This window comes from Solanum verrucosum, unplaced genomic scaffold (genome assembly GCF_900185275.1).
Source record: "Solanum verrucosum unplaced genomic scaffold, falcon-dt-bn FXZP01000214.1, whole genome shotgun sequence".
NCBI classification, from domain to species: domain Eukaryota; kingdom Viridiplantae; phylum Streptophyta; class Magnoliopsida; order Solanales; family Solanaceae; genus Solanum; species Solanum verrucosum.
Window position 1 is genome coordinate 550,078 of NW_026020059.1, and position 19,719 is coordinate 569,796.

At 36.7% G+C, this 19,719-nt stretch overlaps 1 protein-coding gene across 1 annotated transcript; it reads left to right on the plus strand.

Annotated features, from left to right (window-relative positions):
- Positions 1 to 17,275: 17,275 nt before the first annotated feature.
- Positions 17,276 to 19,344, plus strand: LOC125823265 (uncharacterized). The gene is made up of 4 exons (XM_049502659.1): positions 17,276 to 17,494; positions 17,600 to 17,828; positions 17,987 to 18,334; positions 19,244 to 19,344. The coding sequence occupies exons 1-4, from the start codon at positions 17,276 to 17,278 to the stop codon at positions 19,342 to 19,344; spliced, it is 897 nt and encodes a 298-aa protein (XP_049358616.1).
- The last annotated feature ends 375 nt before the right edge of the window (positions 19,345 to 19,719 follow it).

Genomic DNA, 19,719 nt, shown 5'->3' on the forward strand with positions numbered 1-19,719 from the left:
TATTCAAGTGGATCCCATTTCTTTTCTATGTAAAAATGTGGTAAGCAATACAATTACACTTTCCAAGTATATGGGTAATATTCAAGCAGGCCCCACTTTTGTTGCTATGTGAAAATTGAATCATCCGAAAGAATAAGCAGGCAGCACAAACAAACATGTTGACACTCTGGTGCTTGCTAAAGTTCCAGTTCTTTGGAAAAGTCACAATCCTTCGGAGAAATCACAACTCTTTGAAAAAATAACAACCCTTCGGAAAAGTCACGACTCTTTGAAAAAGTCACAATCTTTCAATGTGTAAAAAGGTGTTTTCTTTTAATATATTTTATATTATCATATAAATAAATATAGAATATATACTAAATTTGGTATTTTAAGAAGAAGACTAATAAGAATAGAAAACTTAAAAAATTTACAGTTTAAAAATATGAGGAAACTCATCTATTTATAGCCTATAAAGGTAGTACGAACATGTGTTTGTTGTACCTTATCAGATGAGACAATTCTTCAGAAAAGTCATTTGTTGTACCTTATCAGATGAGACAATTCTTCAGAAAAGTCACAATACAACTCATTAAAAAATTCACAACTCTTTAGAAAAGTCAAACTTTCAAAAAAGTCACAACTCGTCACAATCCTTTTGGATAGTCGCAGCTAAAAAGTAACAACCCTTTGTAAATATCACAACTCATCGAAAAAGTCACAATATTTTGAAAAAGTCACAACTCTTTGAAAAAAGTTTCATCCTTTAATGTGAAATCGTGTATCCTTGAAAATTTAAGATGCTTATGTGCATGGTGCATATTGGGGATTAAAATATTGAAAGGATAATCCCTGACTTATCGGAGGCATCCTCTTGATGCATTTGACCCAAAATATTTGATGTTGAGATAGTTGATTATCATGTTTTTTTTGGAGTTTTGATAGTTGAATTTGACTTCGAGAAAAATAATATAATTTTGTTCCATTTATTCGATTTAAATAACCTAAAATTTTTGCTCGATGTTTGTATGTGTATATGCAGCTAGCTCAAAGAAAATGCCTCGCAGAAGTGGTCGTGCATTATAAGATCATCCCCCATGATACTGGGTATTACCCATCAGAAGTAATCTATGGACATTAACTGATACGATTATATAGTTGTATATGTACGATTTTGTACATTCTTCATTTGTGTAGAATTGATTGATGCATGTAATTCTATGTAGGTGCATCTTTCTAATTAAATTATGTTGTAGATAATGAACTGCACTTCCTTTATAGTGATTACTCATTGTGTTAGCTATATATAGGAGTGATAAACGAGCGAGTCGAGTCGAATATGAGTCGGTTGAAAATTAGTTAAAAAGATGGATAATGTAATTGACCCGACTCATATTTTTAAATAGGTAAAAATGAGTTACCCAATGGATAATGTGGGTACCCATATTATAGTATGGATCTTATTTAAAACTTCAAAAATAAAATCGTTTTAATCTTTTTTTTATCACTCCACCCCTACCAGCCATCCCCCCATTCCCAAAAAAAAATAGTTTGTTTTTTTATATTAAAAAAAAAAATAGTTTTTTTACCACCCCACCCTTTGTCACGACCCAAAAACGGATGTGATGACACTTGTCTATTCCCACCAAGAAAAGTGAGTCTCAACCCAATGAAGAAACAAAAATAAATGCGAAAAATAGTAAATCAAGAACAAGACAAAGGCGGAAAACTTATTCATTTTAAGGAATACCCCAAAACCTAGTTGTCACGTGAACAAGACTAATGAAGATACATAATTCAAAGATAAATACAAGTCTCGGTCTTTAGTTCTCAAATAGAACAAAGCTAAAAAGAAAAAGAAAAAGAGGGTTCGCCAGGATGACAAGCAACTACCTCTCAGATCCTTCAACAAGCCTTGACTATTAGGAGAAGAAGAAGAAGATCACATGGGTCCGGGCTCAGAACCTACACAAGTGTAGAAGCAAGGGGTGAGTACCAACAACACGGTACCTAGAAAGTAACCTACTAAACAAAGCAACTAGCTAGGAATCAAATACCCCTTACACTCCAACCGAACCTCCTCAAACTACAATTTGCACAGAAATCAGCCCAACCTAGAAATTCTACAATACACGACTCACAAGGCCTAATATACACAGTTCAGTCTTCAACAATCTACAAATCAAATAAGTCAATCACAATGCCAAGTAGTTATGTTACACGTAACAAGTACATCAATCACAATCAATAGGTAAGTCACACATAAGCATTAAATGCATCAAGTCACAATAATCAATCTCTTGCCGGAACCATTTCTCATCGGCACAATATCACCATGCTGAACCGTTTCCTATTGGCTTTATATCACATCACTAGCCGGAACCATTTCTCATCGCCTTTATATCACATCACTAGCTGAAACCGTTTCTCATCGGCTTTATATCACATCACTAGCATGAACCATTTCCCATCAGCTTTATATCACTAGACGAAACGATTTCCCATCGACTTTATATCAATAGTTGAACCATTTTTCATCGGCTTTATATCAAATCACTAGCAGAAACCATTTCCCATCGGCTTTGTAAACACTCGCCAGCAAAGACCTCGGCATCATAAATCATCACATGTCTCATCATGGTGTTCACAATCAATGCATACAAGAAATATCACACCAAACGCAATAGAGAACAATTCATACTATTCAAGTCCACAATCATGTTTTCAAGTAGTATTTCATCAATCAACAAGGGTCACAATAAGGAAGTTCAATCATCATGTCCATCATATTCAACTCCTTTTTATTCATTTAAATATTACAAGTGGATAATATAAACCCTTCACCTCATCCCCTTTACTCCCAACATACAATCAACGAAGGAAGCATAGAATTCAACCAGAATACAAGGTTTAGGAGGACACTTTCCTTAAATCAATCAACACTCACTCCAATAATTGAGATTTTCCCTTTCGAATCACTTCCAAATCCACACAATCTATGCACAAGCAAGTATTCATAATCACTTTTTCAGAAACAAGAACACCCACTACAATTCCCTTGAAAGGTGGGTTAATCAACACAATACCCAATTCAAAAATTAAGGTTTGAATTTGAAATTTAATACTTGAAAACATTACTCAAGGCTCTAAGAACTATTAGGGAAAATCATTTCGAAATAGAACTGATAATCAGTTCACAAACTCCATTTTAGTTAAGAAGTTCGTATCCTGAAAAACCTCTTCATTCACCAATCATTACCTCATATTTTGATGTTAAAACTCATAATTAATCAATGTAAAATGAATGTTTAGGATTAAGAACACTTACCCACTGATCTAGCATAGAAAATCCTTTCAAATTCGCCACCAAGGGTTCCCCAATTCAAAAATGGTGAAATGGACCCTCTCAGTTATCGCACAAGCGACCAACAATATTTGATAAAGAGAACCCTATAAAAAGTGTCTCCTTCATATAAGCGAGGTCTCTTTTGGAAAAGTGAAGGTCGCTTAAGCGACATACCATTACCAAAAGCGAGGCTTGCTGTACCAGAAAACACAGCCAACTCTAAAAGCATTGAAAGGACAATCGAGATTCATTTGGAACCTCGTACACCAAATATGCAACCAAATTATATTTGTTGTTCCGAACTCAATTGAACCATCAAAATACGAATCTGAGGTCTCCATGACCAGACATTCGTGAAACCCACAAGAAATTAACTCATGCCTAAAAGGCTAAAATAAGCTCGAGACCTCTCAAAAATAAACCAAGTCCTCAACTAGGCATAAAATCATCCCCCTGAATCCAACGGAACCCTCGAAATTCTGATTTGAGCATCCAAACCCGAATGTTGACAAAGTCAACTCAAAGGCTAAAATTCCACAATATCACAGCTTAGGACCTCAAATCTTCAAAAAGACTCAAAATCTAAAACGAAAACTCTCACAAATTAGATTTCACATTTTGAGACTAATGAAATCGACGAAATTCCATTTCGACATTCAGAACTCCAAAAGACACATAAACCATTTTCTTAGCAATTTTGCCTTCCAAACTCAAAACTTCCCAAATTTTAAACTTTTAACTCAAAGTTCAAAGACAACTTTTTAAAACTCAATCATAGGAGACACGGGGTAAATCATGGGAGGGCAAAATGGTAATTTCCATAGAAAAAACAAAAAATAACTGACGGGGTCATTACACCACTCTACTAGCCCCCCATGCCCGCTAGGGGCGTGCACTAATTGAACCAATTAATATATCGAATAAATTTTTTTTATTGGGTTAACAAATTTTAATGGTTCTATAAAAAAATATTATTGGGTTATCGGTTTTCAGTATTGAGTTATTGAGTAAACTGATAACTCATTAAGGTGATAGTAATTTAGTACTATACCCTTCATAAATATTAATAGTTTAACATAACTACACAATATATAAGTACTCTACACTACGGCCTACACACTTCACACATCACAATACATCTACTTCAAATAAGAAATTTCATATTATGTGTCACGACCCAAATTTACAAGTCGTGATTTGGGTCGTGATGGCACCTATGTTTCAACCGATAGGTAAGCCAACCCAATAAGTTAACCAATTCAACTTAAACTGTGGAAAGTTAAGTAAAAAGAAATATCTCGAATACTAAGTCTTTCATAGTGAAATGTGGAAACAAAAAATTGAAATACCACTGTTGACATCCAATTTTGGCTCTCCACATTTATGTAACTAATGTTTTTAATAATAATAATAATAATGATGATGATGATAATGATGTTGATGATGATGATGATGATGATGATAATAATAATAATTATTATTATATATATATATATGTGTGTGTGTGTGTGTGTGTGTGTGTTATGAAATTTTTGTAGGAATACGAAAAGATTTTTAATTATTTATTTTATTTGATAAATTTATTTCTTAAATATTACTTTTATAAAAATTAAATGTATTATATAAATATTACTACTTACTTTCTCATTTTTAATTTTTACGTCAATAAAATATTGTTCTTAAGGGTTAACTCAATTTTTCTAATTAAATATAATTTCTATTGTTACAATAAACATTTTTCGACATTTTTTCAAAATTAGGAAAACTTAATTAATTAATGAGTTACTAATTTTATCAAATAAGCTAGTCTTGCAAAATAATTATTTTTAATTTAATAAATAATGGATATTTAATAAAGAAGAGATTATAATTTAAATGGACCTAATTTGAGCAAAATTTGGCAATCCAAGTCATTCTAATTCGGCCAATCCGCATGTGCCACGTAGGAAGCACATGGATCGTGCTTCTTTAGCTTGAATCTCGGTCCTACGACTTAATCCAACGGCATTAATTAATTCATCTTTTTTACTATATATATATATATAATGTTTTTATTTTTTTAAAACTCTTTTTATTAACCGTCTGATCAAACGATCAGACATCCCAAATTAATTAAGACTTTTTAGACCCCTATCGCCGCCCTATACTCTTCTTTTTCCCCAAGTCGCGATATTTCATCTTCCTTGCCATAAAAACACGCCTCAACCCTCTCCTCCTTCCCCAGAAAGAAATCACGCCGCCCACGCTCCTTCCTCATACCCCTACGCTAGCTACTTCCTCTTTTTCCCTAGACGCCTCAACCTGGAAAAAGAAAGAGACGTTCTTTCCCACTGTTTTCCTCCCCCATGGTCGCCCCCACGTGCTCTCCCATCGCGCCTATCAATAAACAACTCTAGACCGCAGAAAAAATGTTAATTTCTAGCGGTTCCTTGCTCCATCAATCACTCAAACCTTTCAAATCGACCTGAAAAGGTCGATTCTTGAGAAATTTCCTACCTTCTTCATCATTATTTTTCTCTTCTTCCTCAGATTTGGCTTCCCTAGAATTCAAATTTAAATTCTTGAGGCCAAGTGGAAGTTCTAAATCGACTATAAAAGGAGACCTTTGGTTCTCATCCAAGGATGATCCTATAATCCATCAACGAACGAAAAGATCCAGCGAATAGAGGGAAAGAGTGATAGAAATATACTTCAAGCATTGGATTTCAGAATTATTTTATCTTTTTTTATCCTTCTAATTTTAGCTTTGCTTTGAGTTTGAAGTTTGAATCTTGACGAAACGCTCTTAGTTTGCTTCTCCAAAGAAGGTAATCTCTTTTTCCTTTGTTTATAGATACTTTAATTTTTGTTTTTTTCATTTTAGTCTGTGTTGATCCCATAGTATGTTTTCTTTGATTCTGCGAGTATATAGTTGTTGTAATTTGCTGATTTAAATTTCATTCAAGTTCCCTGTTTATGCTTGGCTCCCTTGTAATTCCAATTTCTTATTCTTTTTTAACATGTGAACATTAGTTAGGTGCAGTTACATGTTGCGGTTATGATCATAGCTTTCTAATGTCCCTTTTTTCTTGGTCTTCGTAGCTTTATCATAAGTAGTTTTGAATTGGTTTACTCGTTTTAGCATGATATTGCTTGTTATGAATCTATAAGATATGTGATAGTCATCAGTGTTCGATGTCTTGTTGTCCACCCTTTTATACTTACTTGGATGTTTGAATCAGTTTGTTAGTTATTCGTGTCCTCGGGATCCATATCAAGTTGTTTTATTGAAATTGATTCGAAAATGGATTTATAAATTGTCCAATTTAAGTTTTGTTACTTCTCTTTTCTCTGTCTATTACTCCTTAAAATTAGTACGAGACCATCACTGGTTTAATAGGATACAAATATTTGTTTAAGTTAGTGTTTTCATCTTGTCCCCTTATCTTATTAATTAATGCCTTAACCTCTCATCTTTTACCTTAGGTTACAACATGCTAGCTTTAAATAATTAATATAGTGGTTAGTCTTTATTTTCCTTAAGTTACATAATGCCTTGATTAGCTTTGAGTTTATAGTGCTTTCTCTTAGTTAAATAAATTCTTTATGTAGTGTTTTCCTTAAACGTTGGCCTGTAAATACTCGTAGCAGTTTGATCCATTCTCTTTTTAGATTAAATACATTCAAATTTCCTCTTGCTCTAATTCCAAAAGTGCTTATCTGTTTTAAGAAAAATCTCATTGTGATTGTTTATTAATTCTTATCAACTTGTTCTTTGCATGAACTCTTTCAATGAGTCTATGGGATTCATTTCTTGAATATCCTTGAGTTGACGAATCTCTATTAGCTTATTGAAAGAGTCTGAATAGCTTATATTTACACAATAGTTCCCGATTTCCCTTGAGTGTAGCATCGCAACTCATCATAGCTTCACATGTTGACTATGAGACTAGAATTACCTCTTGATCGTTAGTATGATTAAAGCACTTTTTAAAGTTTGGATTCGTATTTTTCTTCCTTTTTTAAGATAGTTATATCATTTTCAACTAAGTGATTAGAAGAATTTTAATTTGTAAAATCATGTTTCTAGAAATAGGATTGCTGGTGCAGTTGAACTTGAATTTTGTTTAACATGTGACTTCATGGAATATAATTTGATATGCTTTCTGACAATTTTGGAAGCCCATTTGCTAATTTTTATCTTATCTTTTTTTTGCACATGTACACTTGGGAGCACGTTTGGATTTGTGATACGACTCTATCTCTGTCCAAATCAGAGAAGCGATTGATAAATTTGCATTCATGGTGTCTAGAGTGGCTTACTCATTAAAAAAAAAAGTCCAACGTTACCACTCCACATCGAAGCTTTACATTTTTATGTACATCTATGCATTGTTACTTTGACTAACATTTTACACATGGGTATTTCACTTATATTTATGCTTGCTTTTATTTTATTTGGGTTTGTACGAATCAACTAAGAACGATGGCAACACATAGTTGCCACCTCGCTTCTATTAAGATATTCGGTTTAGCATAGTCACTTAGCTTATAAGCATTACTTTCTAGTTATGTTTTTGTAAAGAACTTATTCCGTCGTTATGGAAAACACAACAGGGGAAATTTTTGGGCCGAAAAACTTTTTAGTAGTAACTTGAGAATTCCTAGCTTAGTCCAAATTTGGATGAAATCGAAGTCAGTGAGGTCTAGGGAGATATGGTAATGAATGAGAGATCTAATTATGAATTTGATCATATGAGTAGATAGCTAATACGTTAAGAAACCGGTACGACTTTACGGCATCAAATTCGGGCGAGTAGAATGCTCGAAAATGATCTTAGCGTGAAAGGGTAGTTTGTGATTGTCATGGGATGAAGGTGTGTTCTGAAATAGGGGTTTGAAACTCTTAAATAAGCTCATTGTTTCCGTGCAAGCCGCCAAGGCGGGATTATTCCCGCTAGTGCGGGACCGCTGTAGCGGGATGAGGTGCGTTATGGCGGGACAATCGCGATTTAAGTAGAAAATAAACCCCAAAAATGTTATTTTCTACAAGTTTCATTCTTGAGATCTAGGATGCGACCCTAGGTGGTTTCTTGACGGTTTTCCACAACTTTTGGTGCTAAAGGTAAGGTTTGTTCCTCCCCTAATCCGTATTTCGATCCGTTGAACGTAGTTTCTTGGGTAATTATTGTAAGGGGAAGGTTTTGATATGGGAATTATGGTTAAAAAAACCCTAATTGGGATATTAGGATAATGGGTTTGGTCTTGGGTTATTAAGCTGTTATAATCTGAATAATTAAACCTTTGATTGTTTATCCTTGCGTATATTAATTATTTGTAGACCTAGAACAAGCAGAAAGAATCCAGAAAGGGAAGATTCAAGTGCCTTCGGGGATTCAAGCTTGGATTTGAGGTTGGTGATGGTTGTGGTTTTATGTTTGCATGATGTATGTTGGTAATTGCTTCATTGTAATGCATGTATGTATGTGGATGAAGTCTTGTTGATCCCACCCAATGAAATTGAGTATGAACAAATGATTGTATGCCATGAATCAACACTTGATTTTATGATTAGGAAAATGTACATTGTGATTGTGGCTTGCTGACTGGATCGGGTGTCACGTTCTGACAGACTAACTAGGATCGGATGCCACGTACCGACATACTAACTTTGATCGGGTGTCACGTTCCGGCGCATATATGGGATCAGGTGTCAAATCTGGCACACTAACTTGGATTGGGTACCATGTATCGGTACACTAACAGTTTGGGTATGGGTTCCATGAGAGGACCATTGAATCAGGTTCCATGAGAGAACCATTGATTTGTTATATCTACTTGTTATTGAAAATGTGGAATCGTGCATTACTCCTGAAATGATAATCGATGTGTGTATATATATTATGTGCTTGCATGTGTTTACCTTGTTGTAATTCTGATATATATTGTTCTTACTGAGATAGCCGCGTAATCCTACCAGCACACTGTGGTTGTGTACTGATACTGCACTTGCTTGTTCTTTGTTGAGTACAGGGCATCTTCAGGTGGTTATTGATAGACCTTAGTTAGGTGACTATTGAGTGTGACCGAATTCAAGGGTGAGCCAGTTCTTTTAGGTTGTAATGGATCTCTCTTGTTTAAGTCCACTCTTTTTGGATTCAGACTATTTTTTTAAGGTGTTTGTTTAGTTTCGGGGTTGTACCCCTTGTTCTTAGACTTGTCGTTAGTAGAGTTTTGGTACAATGACTTTTAGGTTCTAGGGGTTGAACTTCCGCATTAGTATGTTCGTTGTCGTAGTTGAACCTTTGGAGTTTATGGGAACTCCATATTCCTTTAGACATTTAAACCTGCTTCTGTATCTTTAAATGCATAGTTTTTGGTTAAGTTGTTTAGTCGGGTTGTAGTAATGGTTCTCCCACCGGAGGGTTAGTGTGGGTGACAATCACGATGGTCTGGGTCATGACAAAATTGGTATCTAGCCCTAGGTTCGTTGATCTCATTGTACCAAAACGTGTCTAGTAGAGTCTTACGGAATGATACGAAGACATCTGTACTTTTCTTCGAGAGGCTATAGGACTTTAGGAAAATCTCACTTCTTGCTACTCATTTATGCTATGACTTGAATCCAATTGGTATCCGGGTGATAGAAATTGATATCTTTTCTCATTCACTCTATGGTCCAAACTAGAGCAACAAAAGCGGTAACACTATCACTAGCAAGAGAGGATGTGTATAGACTACCGACAGTTGAATAGGGTCACCATTCAGAACAAGTACCCATTACCTCAGATAGATAATCTTCTGACCAGTTGCAGGGTGCATCAGTTTTCGCTTAGATTGATCTAAGGTTTGACTATCATCAGTTAAAGATTAGGCATGAGGATATACTAAAAATGACATTTAGGACCCGCTATGGGCACTATGAGTTTCTAGTTATGTCATTTGGGTTGACAAATGCGCCATCAACTTTTGTGAGTTTGATGAATGGTGTGTTCAAACCATTTCTGGATTCATTGGTTATAGTATTTATTGATGACATTTGGGTTTATTCAAAAAGTGAGGAAGAACATGCCAACCATTCTCGTATTATTTTGGGTGTTCTTGGGGAAACAAAAGTTGTATTGGAAATTTTCTAAGTGTACATTTCGATTGACTTCAGTTGCCTTTTTGGGGCATGTAGTTTCAAAGAAAGGGGTAATGGTAGATCCCCAAAAGATTGAAGCAAACAGGAATTAGGTCCGACCTAGTTCTGTGACTGAAATTAAGAATTTTGTGGGGCTCGCTAGCTACTATCGTCTCTTATGAAGGGATTAAGGTTAGAAATGCAGATTCAAGCTTAAATGTGACAACATTTAAGAAGTTTTTGGTAAGGGACAACTAGATAATGAACACCATTACTTTGGAAAATGCATTTAGTATTGTTTTCATAACATGTATGGATTGTTTAACGAATGATGAAATTAATTTATGCCAATTGAGGTTAGAAGCTATACTATGATTTCCTGGATTGATTGTATATCAAGAGAGTCATGACACGACCACTACAATACCAACAATGCTTACTTGGTTAAGTTATTAAGTGTGTTACAATTGTGGAGAACCTGGGGGCAGGGGAAATGGTAATATAGGTAGAGGAGCAGTGCAACCAAGCAAGGAGGTTGCCCATCGAGATGACAAGGCTCGGTTTTATGCCTTTCCGGGCAAGATCGAGGTTGAGGCATCATATGCAGTGATCACATGTACTATTCTTATCTGTGACCAGATGGCTATTGTTTGTTTGAATCTGAGTTCCACTTGTTCATATGTGTCAGTTCAGTTTGCCTTGGGATTTGATGCGGTTTGTGATGTACTTGATGCCCCATCCATGTTTGCACCTCAGTTGGAGAGTTTGTCATAGTCACCCATGTGTATCGTGTTTTGTCCTGTGTGTTTATGGATTTTCAAACTTGGGTTGATTTGGTTATGCTCGATATGACTGACTTGATATAATCTTAGGCATGACTTGGTTGTACTCCTATTATATTAGGCTTAATTGTAATACTAAGTCAGTAACTCTAGAGATCCCGGGTAGGGAAAGGTTAGAGTGGGAAGGGTTGTACAATCCTAATCTAGCTAAGAACATATCTTTCGTGCAGGCTTGGAAACTGGTGGGGTAGGGTTGTTTGGCTTATTTAGCTCATATTCAGGATTTTGAGGTTGAGTCTCCCTCTATTAAGTCTATTCCTGTGGTGTTAGAAATTAGAGAAGTGTTTCCTACTGATTTGCCAGATATGCCTCCGGATAGAGATATAGATTTCTGCATTGATTTGAAAACTGGCACTCACCCCATCTCCATTCCTCCTTATCGCATGGCTCTGGTAGAATTGAGAGACCTTAAATCTCAAATCCAAGAGCTTCTTGATAAAGGTTTCATCTATCCTAGTGCTTCCTGTGGGGTGCTCCTGTCTTGTTTGTTAAGCAGAATGAGGGTAGTACGAGGACCCGTGATTTTATCTTAAGCCATAAAGGAGTGGATTGATAACGGAATGACAAGCTTATGGATAAACAAAGTCCCAATGAATATACTTGGGGGGAAGGCAATTGAAGATTTTAGTAAGAAAGTGCGTATAAAAATTGGGTTGGTCCTTTGAATTTGATGAGTATACCTGAGTTTGAGGTGTCATGTTGATGAAAAGGTTGACTTCGTAGTGATAGTCAAGGCTGATTGAGCGCAATGGTAATGAGAATTCGTGATGGAATGTGATGGGATGCAACTATATAATAAGATTATTGGTTAAGAGAATTTTGTATAGTAATTACGACTTACAAGTATATAAGGTTGTAGTTTTCTAATATTTGGTGAGTAACGTGGTTGTATGAAAAGTTTTAAGAGATGATGAGACACCACTCGAATAGAATTTAAAAGAGCTAGAGTCAGAATGAAGAAAAATAGTGGGGATGTAGTACATCCTCTAGAGAGAGGCATGGGAAAGAATATTTTATTTGATTGCAAAGGCTAAAGAGGTATCTTCAGTGGGGTAGATAATTGGGTTCAAAGACGCGTGATTTCATTCATTTTGTTGTGGCTATGGTAATAGTGTCATGGGTCCATCAGATTGGTTAAAAACTATTGAAAAAGACTTGAGAAAGGAGTGTACAGACTTTAGCCTGAGTTTGATGATAAGTGCTTTGTTTTGTTTTTGAGTTTAGTAATGAGTACGATTGAATTTTTAGCAACGAATGTTGTAATATCGATGGAGATGCAATCAATAATAAGCGAAGATCCATGAATTCCTAAAAATCTTCAAGCTACAAGCTAATGTTGATAGATAACAGGATTGTGTTATACGGTCGAATTTACAATTCATATTTGTCATTGTAAGTTTACATTCGTGTTGATTTTTTTTCAAGGTATGAATTAGCAATGTGAGAAACGATTAATTGTATTCGGTATTGAGCATCTGAAAGGACTTACACCTAGGTTGAGTCGAAAAATTATTATTGTTGATTGTTAAGTACCTAAGAAAGGTTTTCATTTAAAAGTGTTGGTTTATAGTATGGTAGATGGTCGGAGTGTTCATGATGGTTGTTAGTATTGAGAGTGTGGACTTCAGTGGAGTGATGTGATGAGTATGTGGAGTCAACTCAATGGAAAGGACTGGTATTGACTCTTCTAAGGAAAACCTTTAGTGTTATTCCGTAAAAATTTTACGTGACCATCTATTTTGTTTTGTACACGGTTATGAGTATGTTTCACTAGCTATGATCACATGTGTTCTCACTTTTGTGGGTGGATCCCTAGTGGTGGATCAGGGGTACCAATCCTGCGATGTTCTCTTGGTTGAGTGGGATGATTATGAAGATTTGGTTATTTCAGATGACATATTTGGCGTTGTCTTAAAGTTTTTAAAGTATTTCAGTGGTTCTCCATGTACCACCTTGCTTATGAGAAATCATAGAAGAGCTACCATGTGTAATTATGGTTGTCCGACAATCTTAATATTCATTTTATCGTTGAGGTCATGTAACGATTATGTGTGGTTGAATATGGGGATCATTAGGTCCAGTTCTACTGTTCTTAAGGGTAATCTACAATCACAATAACTAAATCTAGCACCTCGATAGTGTTGCTAGAGGGTTTATATGCTTGGAGATATCCCTCGATGAGTATATGATGTCTAAAGATCAAATTTTGTAACTTAAGCTCATGGAAATTTATGTTGGGAGATTGAGATGTTGATAAGAACTATATTAGTTTGGTATTATGAGTGTGTGTGGGTTCATTCAGATTTACTTCTAATTGTAGCGAATGTTGATTTGGAGTTTTATCATGGTTAAGTGCTAAAGAACGTCCGGATGATTGTGTCAATGTCCTTGATAACATGGTGCAAACGTGTGTACGATCAACTTTGGTGGTTGTTGGGAATTTTTTTGTTGTTAGTTAAGTTTACAAACAACAAAATTTATCACTCGAGTATTGAGATGACTTCATTGAGGCATTGTATGGGAGGATGTGTAGGCATTCAATTGGTTGGTTTGAGGTTGGTGATGTGAAAACCTTAAGGGGTAATGAGATTCGGTAAGAAGGGCATGCAAGACAAATATCCCCATCTATTCGATGATTCAGAGACTACTCTACTCTTGTTTTAGCCCTTTTCTTCTAGTTTGTCACTCGGAGACGAGTGATGGGTAAATTGGTATCTAGTGTAACGACCTGATTCCGTCGCTATGAAAAAGACAACAGGGAAATTTTTTGGCCGAAAAATATTTTGGTAGTAACTTGAGAATTCCTAGCTTAGTCCCGATTTGGATGAAATCAGAGTCAATGAGGTTTAGGGAGATATGATAATTAATGAGAGATCTAATTATGAATTTGATCATATGAGTAGATAGCTAAGCCATTAAGGAACCCGTACGACTTTACGGAATTCAATTCGGGCAAGTAGAACGCTCGAAATTGATCTTAGCGTGAAATGGTAATTTCTGAGTGTCATGGAATGAAGGTGTGTTGTGAAATGGGGGGTTTGAAACTCTTAATTAACTCACTGTTTATGTGCAAGCAGCCAAGGCGGGATTATTCCCGCGAGGTGTAACACCCCTAAGTTAGTAGGGTAAACTAGAGCCTAATGTGAGGGTTAACGCCAAGAGTGAAAGAGGGAAAGGGCCTAATCTACCTTGGGAAGGGTGAAGCAAAATACTTTTCCCTTGGACCTTTTGGTGAGGGGGCATCATAGTCTCCCAAGTGACTTGGCGAGTCGCCAAAGTGCACCTGGAGTCACCTAGTGGACTGTCCCCATGGCATAGCTGCTGGAAATTTGGGTGAGCTAGGTCGGGGATCGCCAACCCGTTTGGCGCATCGCCCAAGGGTCTCCCCCATCGCCAAGTTGGCTGGCTTCTTGGGGTGAGATGCTGGAAAAGTTGGCGGACCAAGGGTCCACTTGGCGAGCTAAATCGTGTAGGTTGGCAGCGTTTGAGTTAAAGCCTTAGGGGTCTTGAGTTATTTTTCCTAAATTGGTACCCTATTGTTCTAGAATCCAAAAGTATTCCCCCAAAGTTCATCTTTCCCAAATTATTTCTCTCTCTAGAACTTGAAGAAAAAAAAAAGAGGGAGGTTGAAGCTAGGGTTCAAGAAGCAAAGCTTTCACCAATTTCATTGGGATTCATAGCAAAGGTATGGTAGTCCTTCATCCATGGATAGCTTTCATCCATGGAGCCCTTCCAAACACAATTTCTAAACTAGCGAATTCCCCTAAAAAGTTAGGGTTTGAGTTCAATCTTATGGGTTCTTTCCAAAAACGTTTTTAATTGTTGATTTATGATGGATTATAATTGAATTAATGATTAATTGATTATTTATCGCTGAATTATGGTGAATTCCCCGATGAACCCATGAAACCCCATATTCCCCAATTTTGAACTTGTGATGTGGGTTTGTTGATTATAGAAGAATACTATGGGATTATGATTGTGGTAGTTGAGTTAATTGAATCATGTTATTATCCATGCCTAATGTAATAATTCTAGGTGTTTTGATTGAATGTGATCCATGGTCCTTGAAGGGAAAAGTATGATAATTTTGTATAATCATGATGCTTATGTACATGCTTTGTGAATACTTGAAAGTAATGTGATTATGACTATAATGTAATTATGATGATGTGAAAGGCTTTCCACACCTAAATGAATCGGTAGGCTAATGGCATCACTTTTATAAATGACTATGAAGTATTCTAAGGCTTTGTCTTGAATCGGTAGACCAATGGTATCCCTTTCATGATGAGTCAATGAACTACTGTAATGATGAACCTGAATTGGCAAACCAATGGTATCCCTTTCATGAGGATTCAATGAGCTATTCTAATGATGTACCTTGAATCGGTAGACCAAGGGTATCCCTTTCATGTGTAATAATGTTAAAAGAGAATGAACTATTACATGGGAATTTAATGCTTAGCACCGAGTGGATATTGTGAGGTGGAAGCTCTCCCCATGTAAGGCCGGGTTTCTATGTGCCCATATAGGTTATTAGCTAGTGGATCCACCTAAGGTAAAATGTTACGAGTTCTACCTTAGGCAAGTAGACCAACACTTTTCGATGTGGGACATGACACCGGATTCCAAGATTTGCTCACTTGGTCTATGTCGGTTAGGTCTTATTCCCATCATGAACAAGAATGTGAGTTATGTACTATGGTTACTCAAGAAGCTCTATGAAGTGTGGGCGGGGGTATGGGACGTCATCCATACATTGCACAAGTAGACTTTGAGAGTGGTTATAGTGTGTTCCTCAAATGTTATAATGTCTTATGAAATGAATATGCTTATAATGATGCTATTGAGAATGTTGATAGGAAGGCTAAATGTAAAGTTGAATGCCTAACTCGGATTGATGCTATATGTTGCTTTCCTTGACATGACTTATTAAATGTGAATGTTCCTTGTCTAATAAGTATTAACTAAATATGAGAATAGAGAATGGTTAGTATGATTATGGTGGCCTAAAAGTGGTACTTAGTGTAGATGGGATTATGGGATCTTTATCTATACATTGCACAAGTATAACTTAGGGTTACTTATGAAATGGTTCTATTATGCTATGATGGTTTATATGTTGAATATGCTTGTGACTTATGCGTTTACACTAAGAGTGCATGATGATTCTCAAACTTGGTAAATGCATGCTTTTCAACTAAAAAGTCCTTTTTATCATATTTTCAAGGATTTTTATGCATGGCTATCATACTTAGTGCATTTTTGTACTAACCCATATTTTATACATTTTTCACAAAGTGTAGGTTCCGGTTCTTAAGTTGATCTTCTATTGGTTCAAGCTTGGATCAACTATTCTCCTAGCTTGTGGTGAGTCCTCAATATTCGAGGACGTATGAGTAATTAGTAGTTTTTTCTAGTACCTTTATGTTTTGTAGTACGTTGAAAAGGGTTGGGACTCTATTATTGATTCGAAAATTGTATTAGATGGCTAATTGAGACAAGTTAGACTTCCGCTTGCTTTTATAAAAGAATTTGATTGTACGGATAAAAGTTTTAAATTCTGCATCATTTCTTTTATCTTATATTATGATATGCTAAGAGCTTGTATGAGACCTTTCGAGGTCGACTACGCCATGTCACATCTAGGGTGTACCCCTGGATCGTGACAAAGTTGGTATTAGAGCACAAGGTTTAGAATGATTCTAGGACGATGTCTCATTAGCCACGTCTAGTAGAGTCTTATTCATAGTATGAAACGTGGCACATTTATGAATGAGAGGCTATAAGATGTTAGGAAACTACACTTCTTTCATTACTCTTAAGTTATGCCATAGAGTTTAACTCTATAAAGTCCATCTCTTAATCTATCTTTTGTGTCTTTAGGATATGAATGCACGAAGGGCTAACACAAGGAGAATGGAGGGTAACAATGTCAATGAAGAAGCTCCTTAAGAGAATTAAGCTCTTCAAGCTAATCAAGCTTGGATTAATCATCCGGCTATGTCGGAGGCAGAGGTTAGGTTGGCTCTTCTAATGTTGGCCCAAGTCGTGACAACTCAATCCCGAGCTATGACAGCCCAAGCCAATAGAGATGTTGGAACTTATGTGAACCCTAATGTGAACTACACGGATTTTAGATTGAGGGATTTTGTTAAAATGAACCCTCCCAAGTTTCTTGGTTCCAAAGTGGGAGAGGATCCTCAAGAATTTGTGGATGAGGTTTACAAGATACTTGATGCCATGGGGTGACTTCGGTAGAAAAAAGCAAAGCTAGCCGTTTACCAATTGAAGGATGTTGCTCAAGTTTGGTATACTCAATGGAAGATAAATAGGCCGGTAGAAGCGGGTCCCATTGATTGGGAGGTGTTTAAGGAAGCATTTATTGATAGGTTCTTTCCCCGTGAGTTGAGGGATGCCAAGGTGGAGGAATTCATTAACCTTAGGAAAGGTAGCATGAGTGTTCAAGAGTATGCTTTAAAATTTACCCAACTATCCAAGTATGCTCCATCTATGGTGGCAGATCCGAGGGATGGGATGAGTAGATTTGTGACAGGTGTGTCCGACTTAGTTGGAGAAAAATGTCGTACGACAATGCTCCATGATAACATGAATATCTCTAGGCTTATGGTGTATGCACAACAAATTGAGGAGTCCAAACTCAAGAGAAAGAATAGGGAGGTGAAAAGGGCTAAAACCGGTTCTCAAATATAGGTCTAATGGGCAAGGCCGACAAAAGTTTAAACAAGGGTATTTCGGTCAAGATTCCTCCAATACCCCCTAGGTCTAACCAAGAAAAGGGTAGTGGGTCTCCATTTCCTAATCCTACTTGCACCAAATGTGGACATAAGCACCATGGTAAGTGGCTAGTCGGTACGGATGGTTGCAATGGATGTGGAAAGAGTGATCATCAAGTGAAAAATTGCCCTACACTCTCGGCAAAAGGAATAGAGGCCAAGCAAGCTTCTCCTAGTGATCTGGTTCCCATTCCTCTAAATTATGGTCGCTTCTATGCACTCTGGTCTAGAGAGGACAAAGGAGTCTCTCCGGATGAAGGCACATGTATGTTGATAATTCCCTATAGATGTAAATGTTTTATTAAGATCCCTATGCTATTTGTGAGACTTTGATGTTAACCTTGGTAGGAGTTTACTACCAAGGGGGAGATGGTATGCTTAGAAAGAAAGATTGTTGAGAGTTTCAATATCCTTATCTCTTTCTTCTATCCCTATTCAAGCTTGAGACAAAGAGTTCCTTGTGGCTTGTTTTATGTTTTGGAGTCATGTGTCATTTATGAGTTTCCATGATCTCCTTATGTAAGCATGTTCTTGATGGAATTCATGTTTAGAAAGAAAATGAGTTTTCATGATTTATGTGTTCCTCATGTTGTTATGCATTTAGTATGAGTTGTCGATATGCTTCATGAGATGAATGTCAAACATGCTTTAACATGCTTTTGAGAGTAATTTCATAATTTGCTTCATTATATAGTGTTGAGCATACTTTGAGTTGGAGAAGGTAGTTTCTCCTACGAATTTGAGAAATGTTAAAGTTTTCATGCATAAAGGGTTGATTAGATGTAGTTCCTATTCCTTGTGTTGCATTGAATATGTTAAGATGTAGTTGATGTTTCCTCCTTTGAATTGTGCCTTATTTTGATGATTCATGCATGCTGGGTTGCTATTCTTGAGTCTTTAATTACGTAAGGCGTTTAAATTTACATTCAAGGGCGAATGTTCCCAAGGGAGAGATAATGTAACACCCCGTAAGTTAGTAGGGTAAATTAGAGCCTAACGTGAGGGTTAACGTCAAAAGTGAAAGAGGGCAAGGGCCTAATCTACCTTGGGAAGGGTGAAGGAAAATACTATTCCCTTGGACCTTTTGGCGAGGGGGCATCATGGTCACCCAAGTGACTTGGCGAGTCGCCAAAGTGCACTTGGGGTCACCTAGTGGACTGTCCCCATGGCCTAGCTGCTGGAAATTTGAGCGAGCAAGGTTGGGGATCGCCAACCCGTTTGGCGCATCGCCCAAATGTCTCTCCAATCGCCAAGTTGGCTGGATTCTTGGGGTGAGTTGCTGGACAATTTGGCTGACCAAGGGTCCCCTTGGCGAGCTAAATCGTGCAGGTTGGCAGCGTTTGAGTTTAAGCCTTTGGGGTATTGAGTTATTTTCCCTAAATTGATACCCTATTGTTCCTTTCTTTCCCTAGTAAAGTATATAAGCTTTTTAGACTCAAATTCCCCAAATTAATTCATTCTCCGTAGAATCCAAAAGAATTCCCCCACAGTTCATCTTCCCCAAATCATTTCTCTCTCTAGAACTTGAAGAAAAAGAAGAAGAGGGAGGTTGAAGCTAGGGTTCAAGAAGCAAAGATTTCACCAATTTCATTGGGATTCATAGCTAAGGTATGGTAGTCCTTCATCCATGGATAGCTTTCATCCATGTCA

Coding starts and splice junctions, on each gene's coding strand:
- LOC125823265 (XM_049502659.1), top strand. CDS start 17,276: ATGTCGGAGGCAGAGGTTAGGTTGGCTCTTCTAATGTTGGCCCAAGTC. Junction 17,495..17,599: donor CTCAAGAATTTGTGGATGAG/GTTTACAAGATA, acceptor ACTCAATGGAAG/ATAAATAGGCCGGTAGAAGC. Junction 18,335..19,243: donor CTCTCCGGATGAAGGCACAT/GTATGTTGATAA, acceptor CCCATGGCCTAG/CTGCTGGAAATTTGAGCGAG.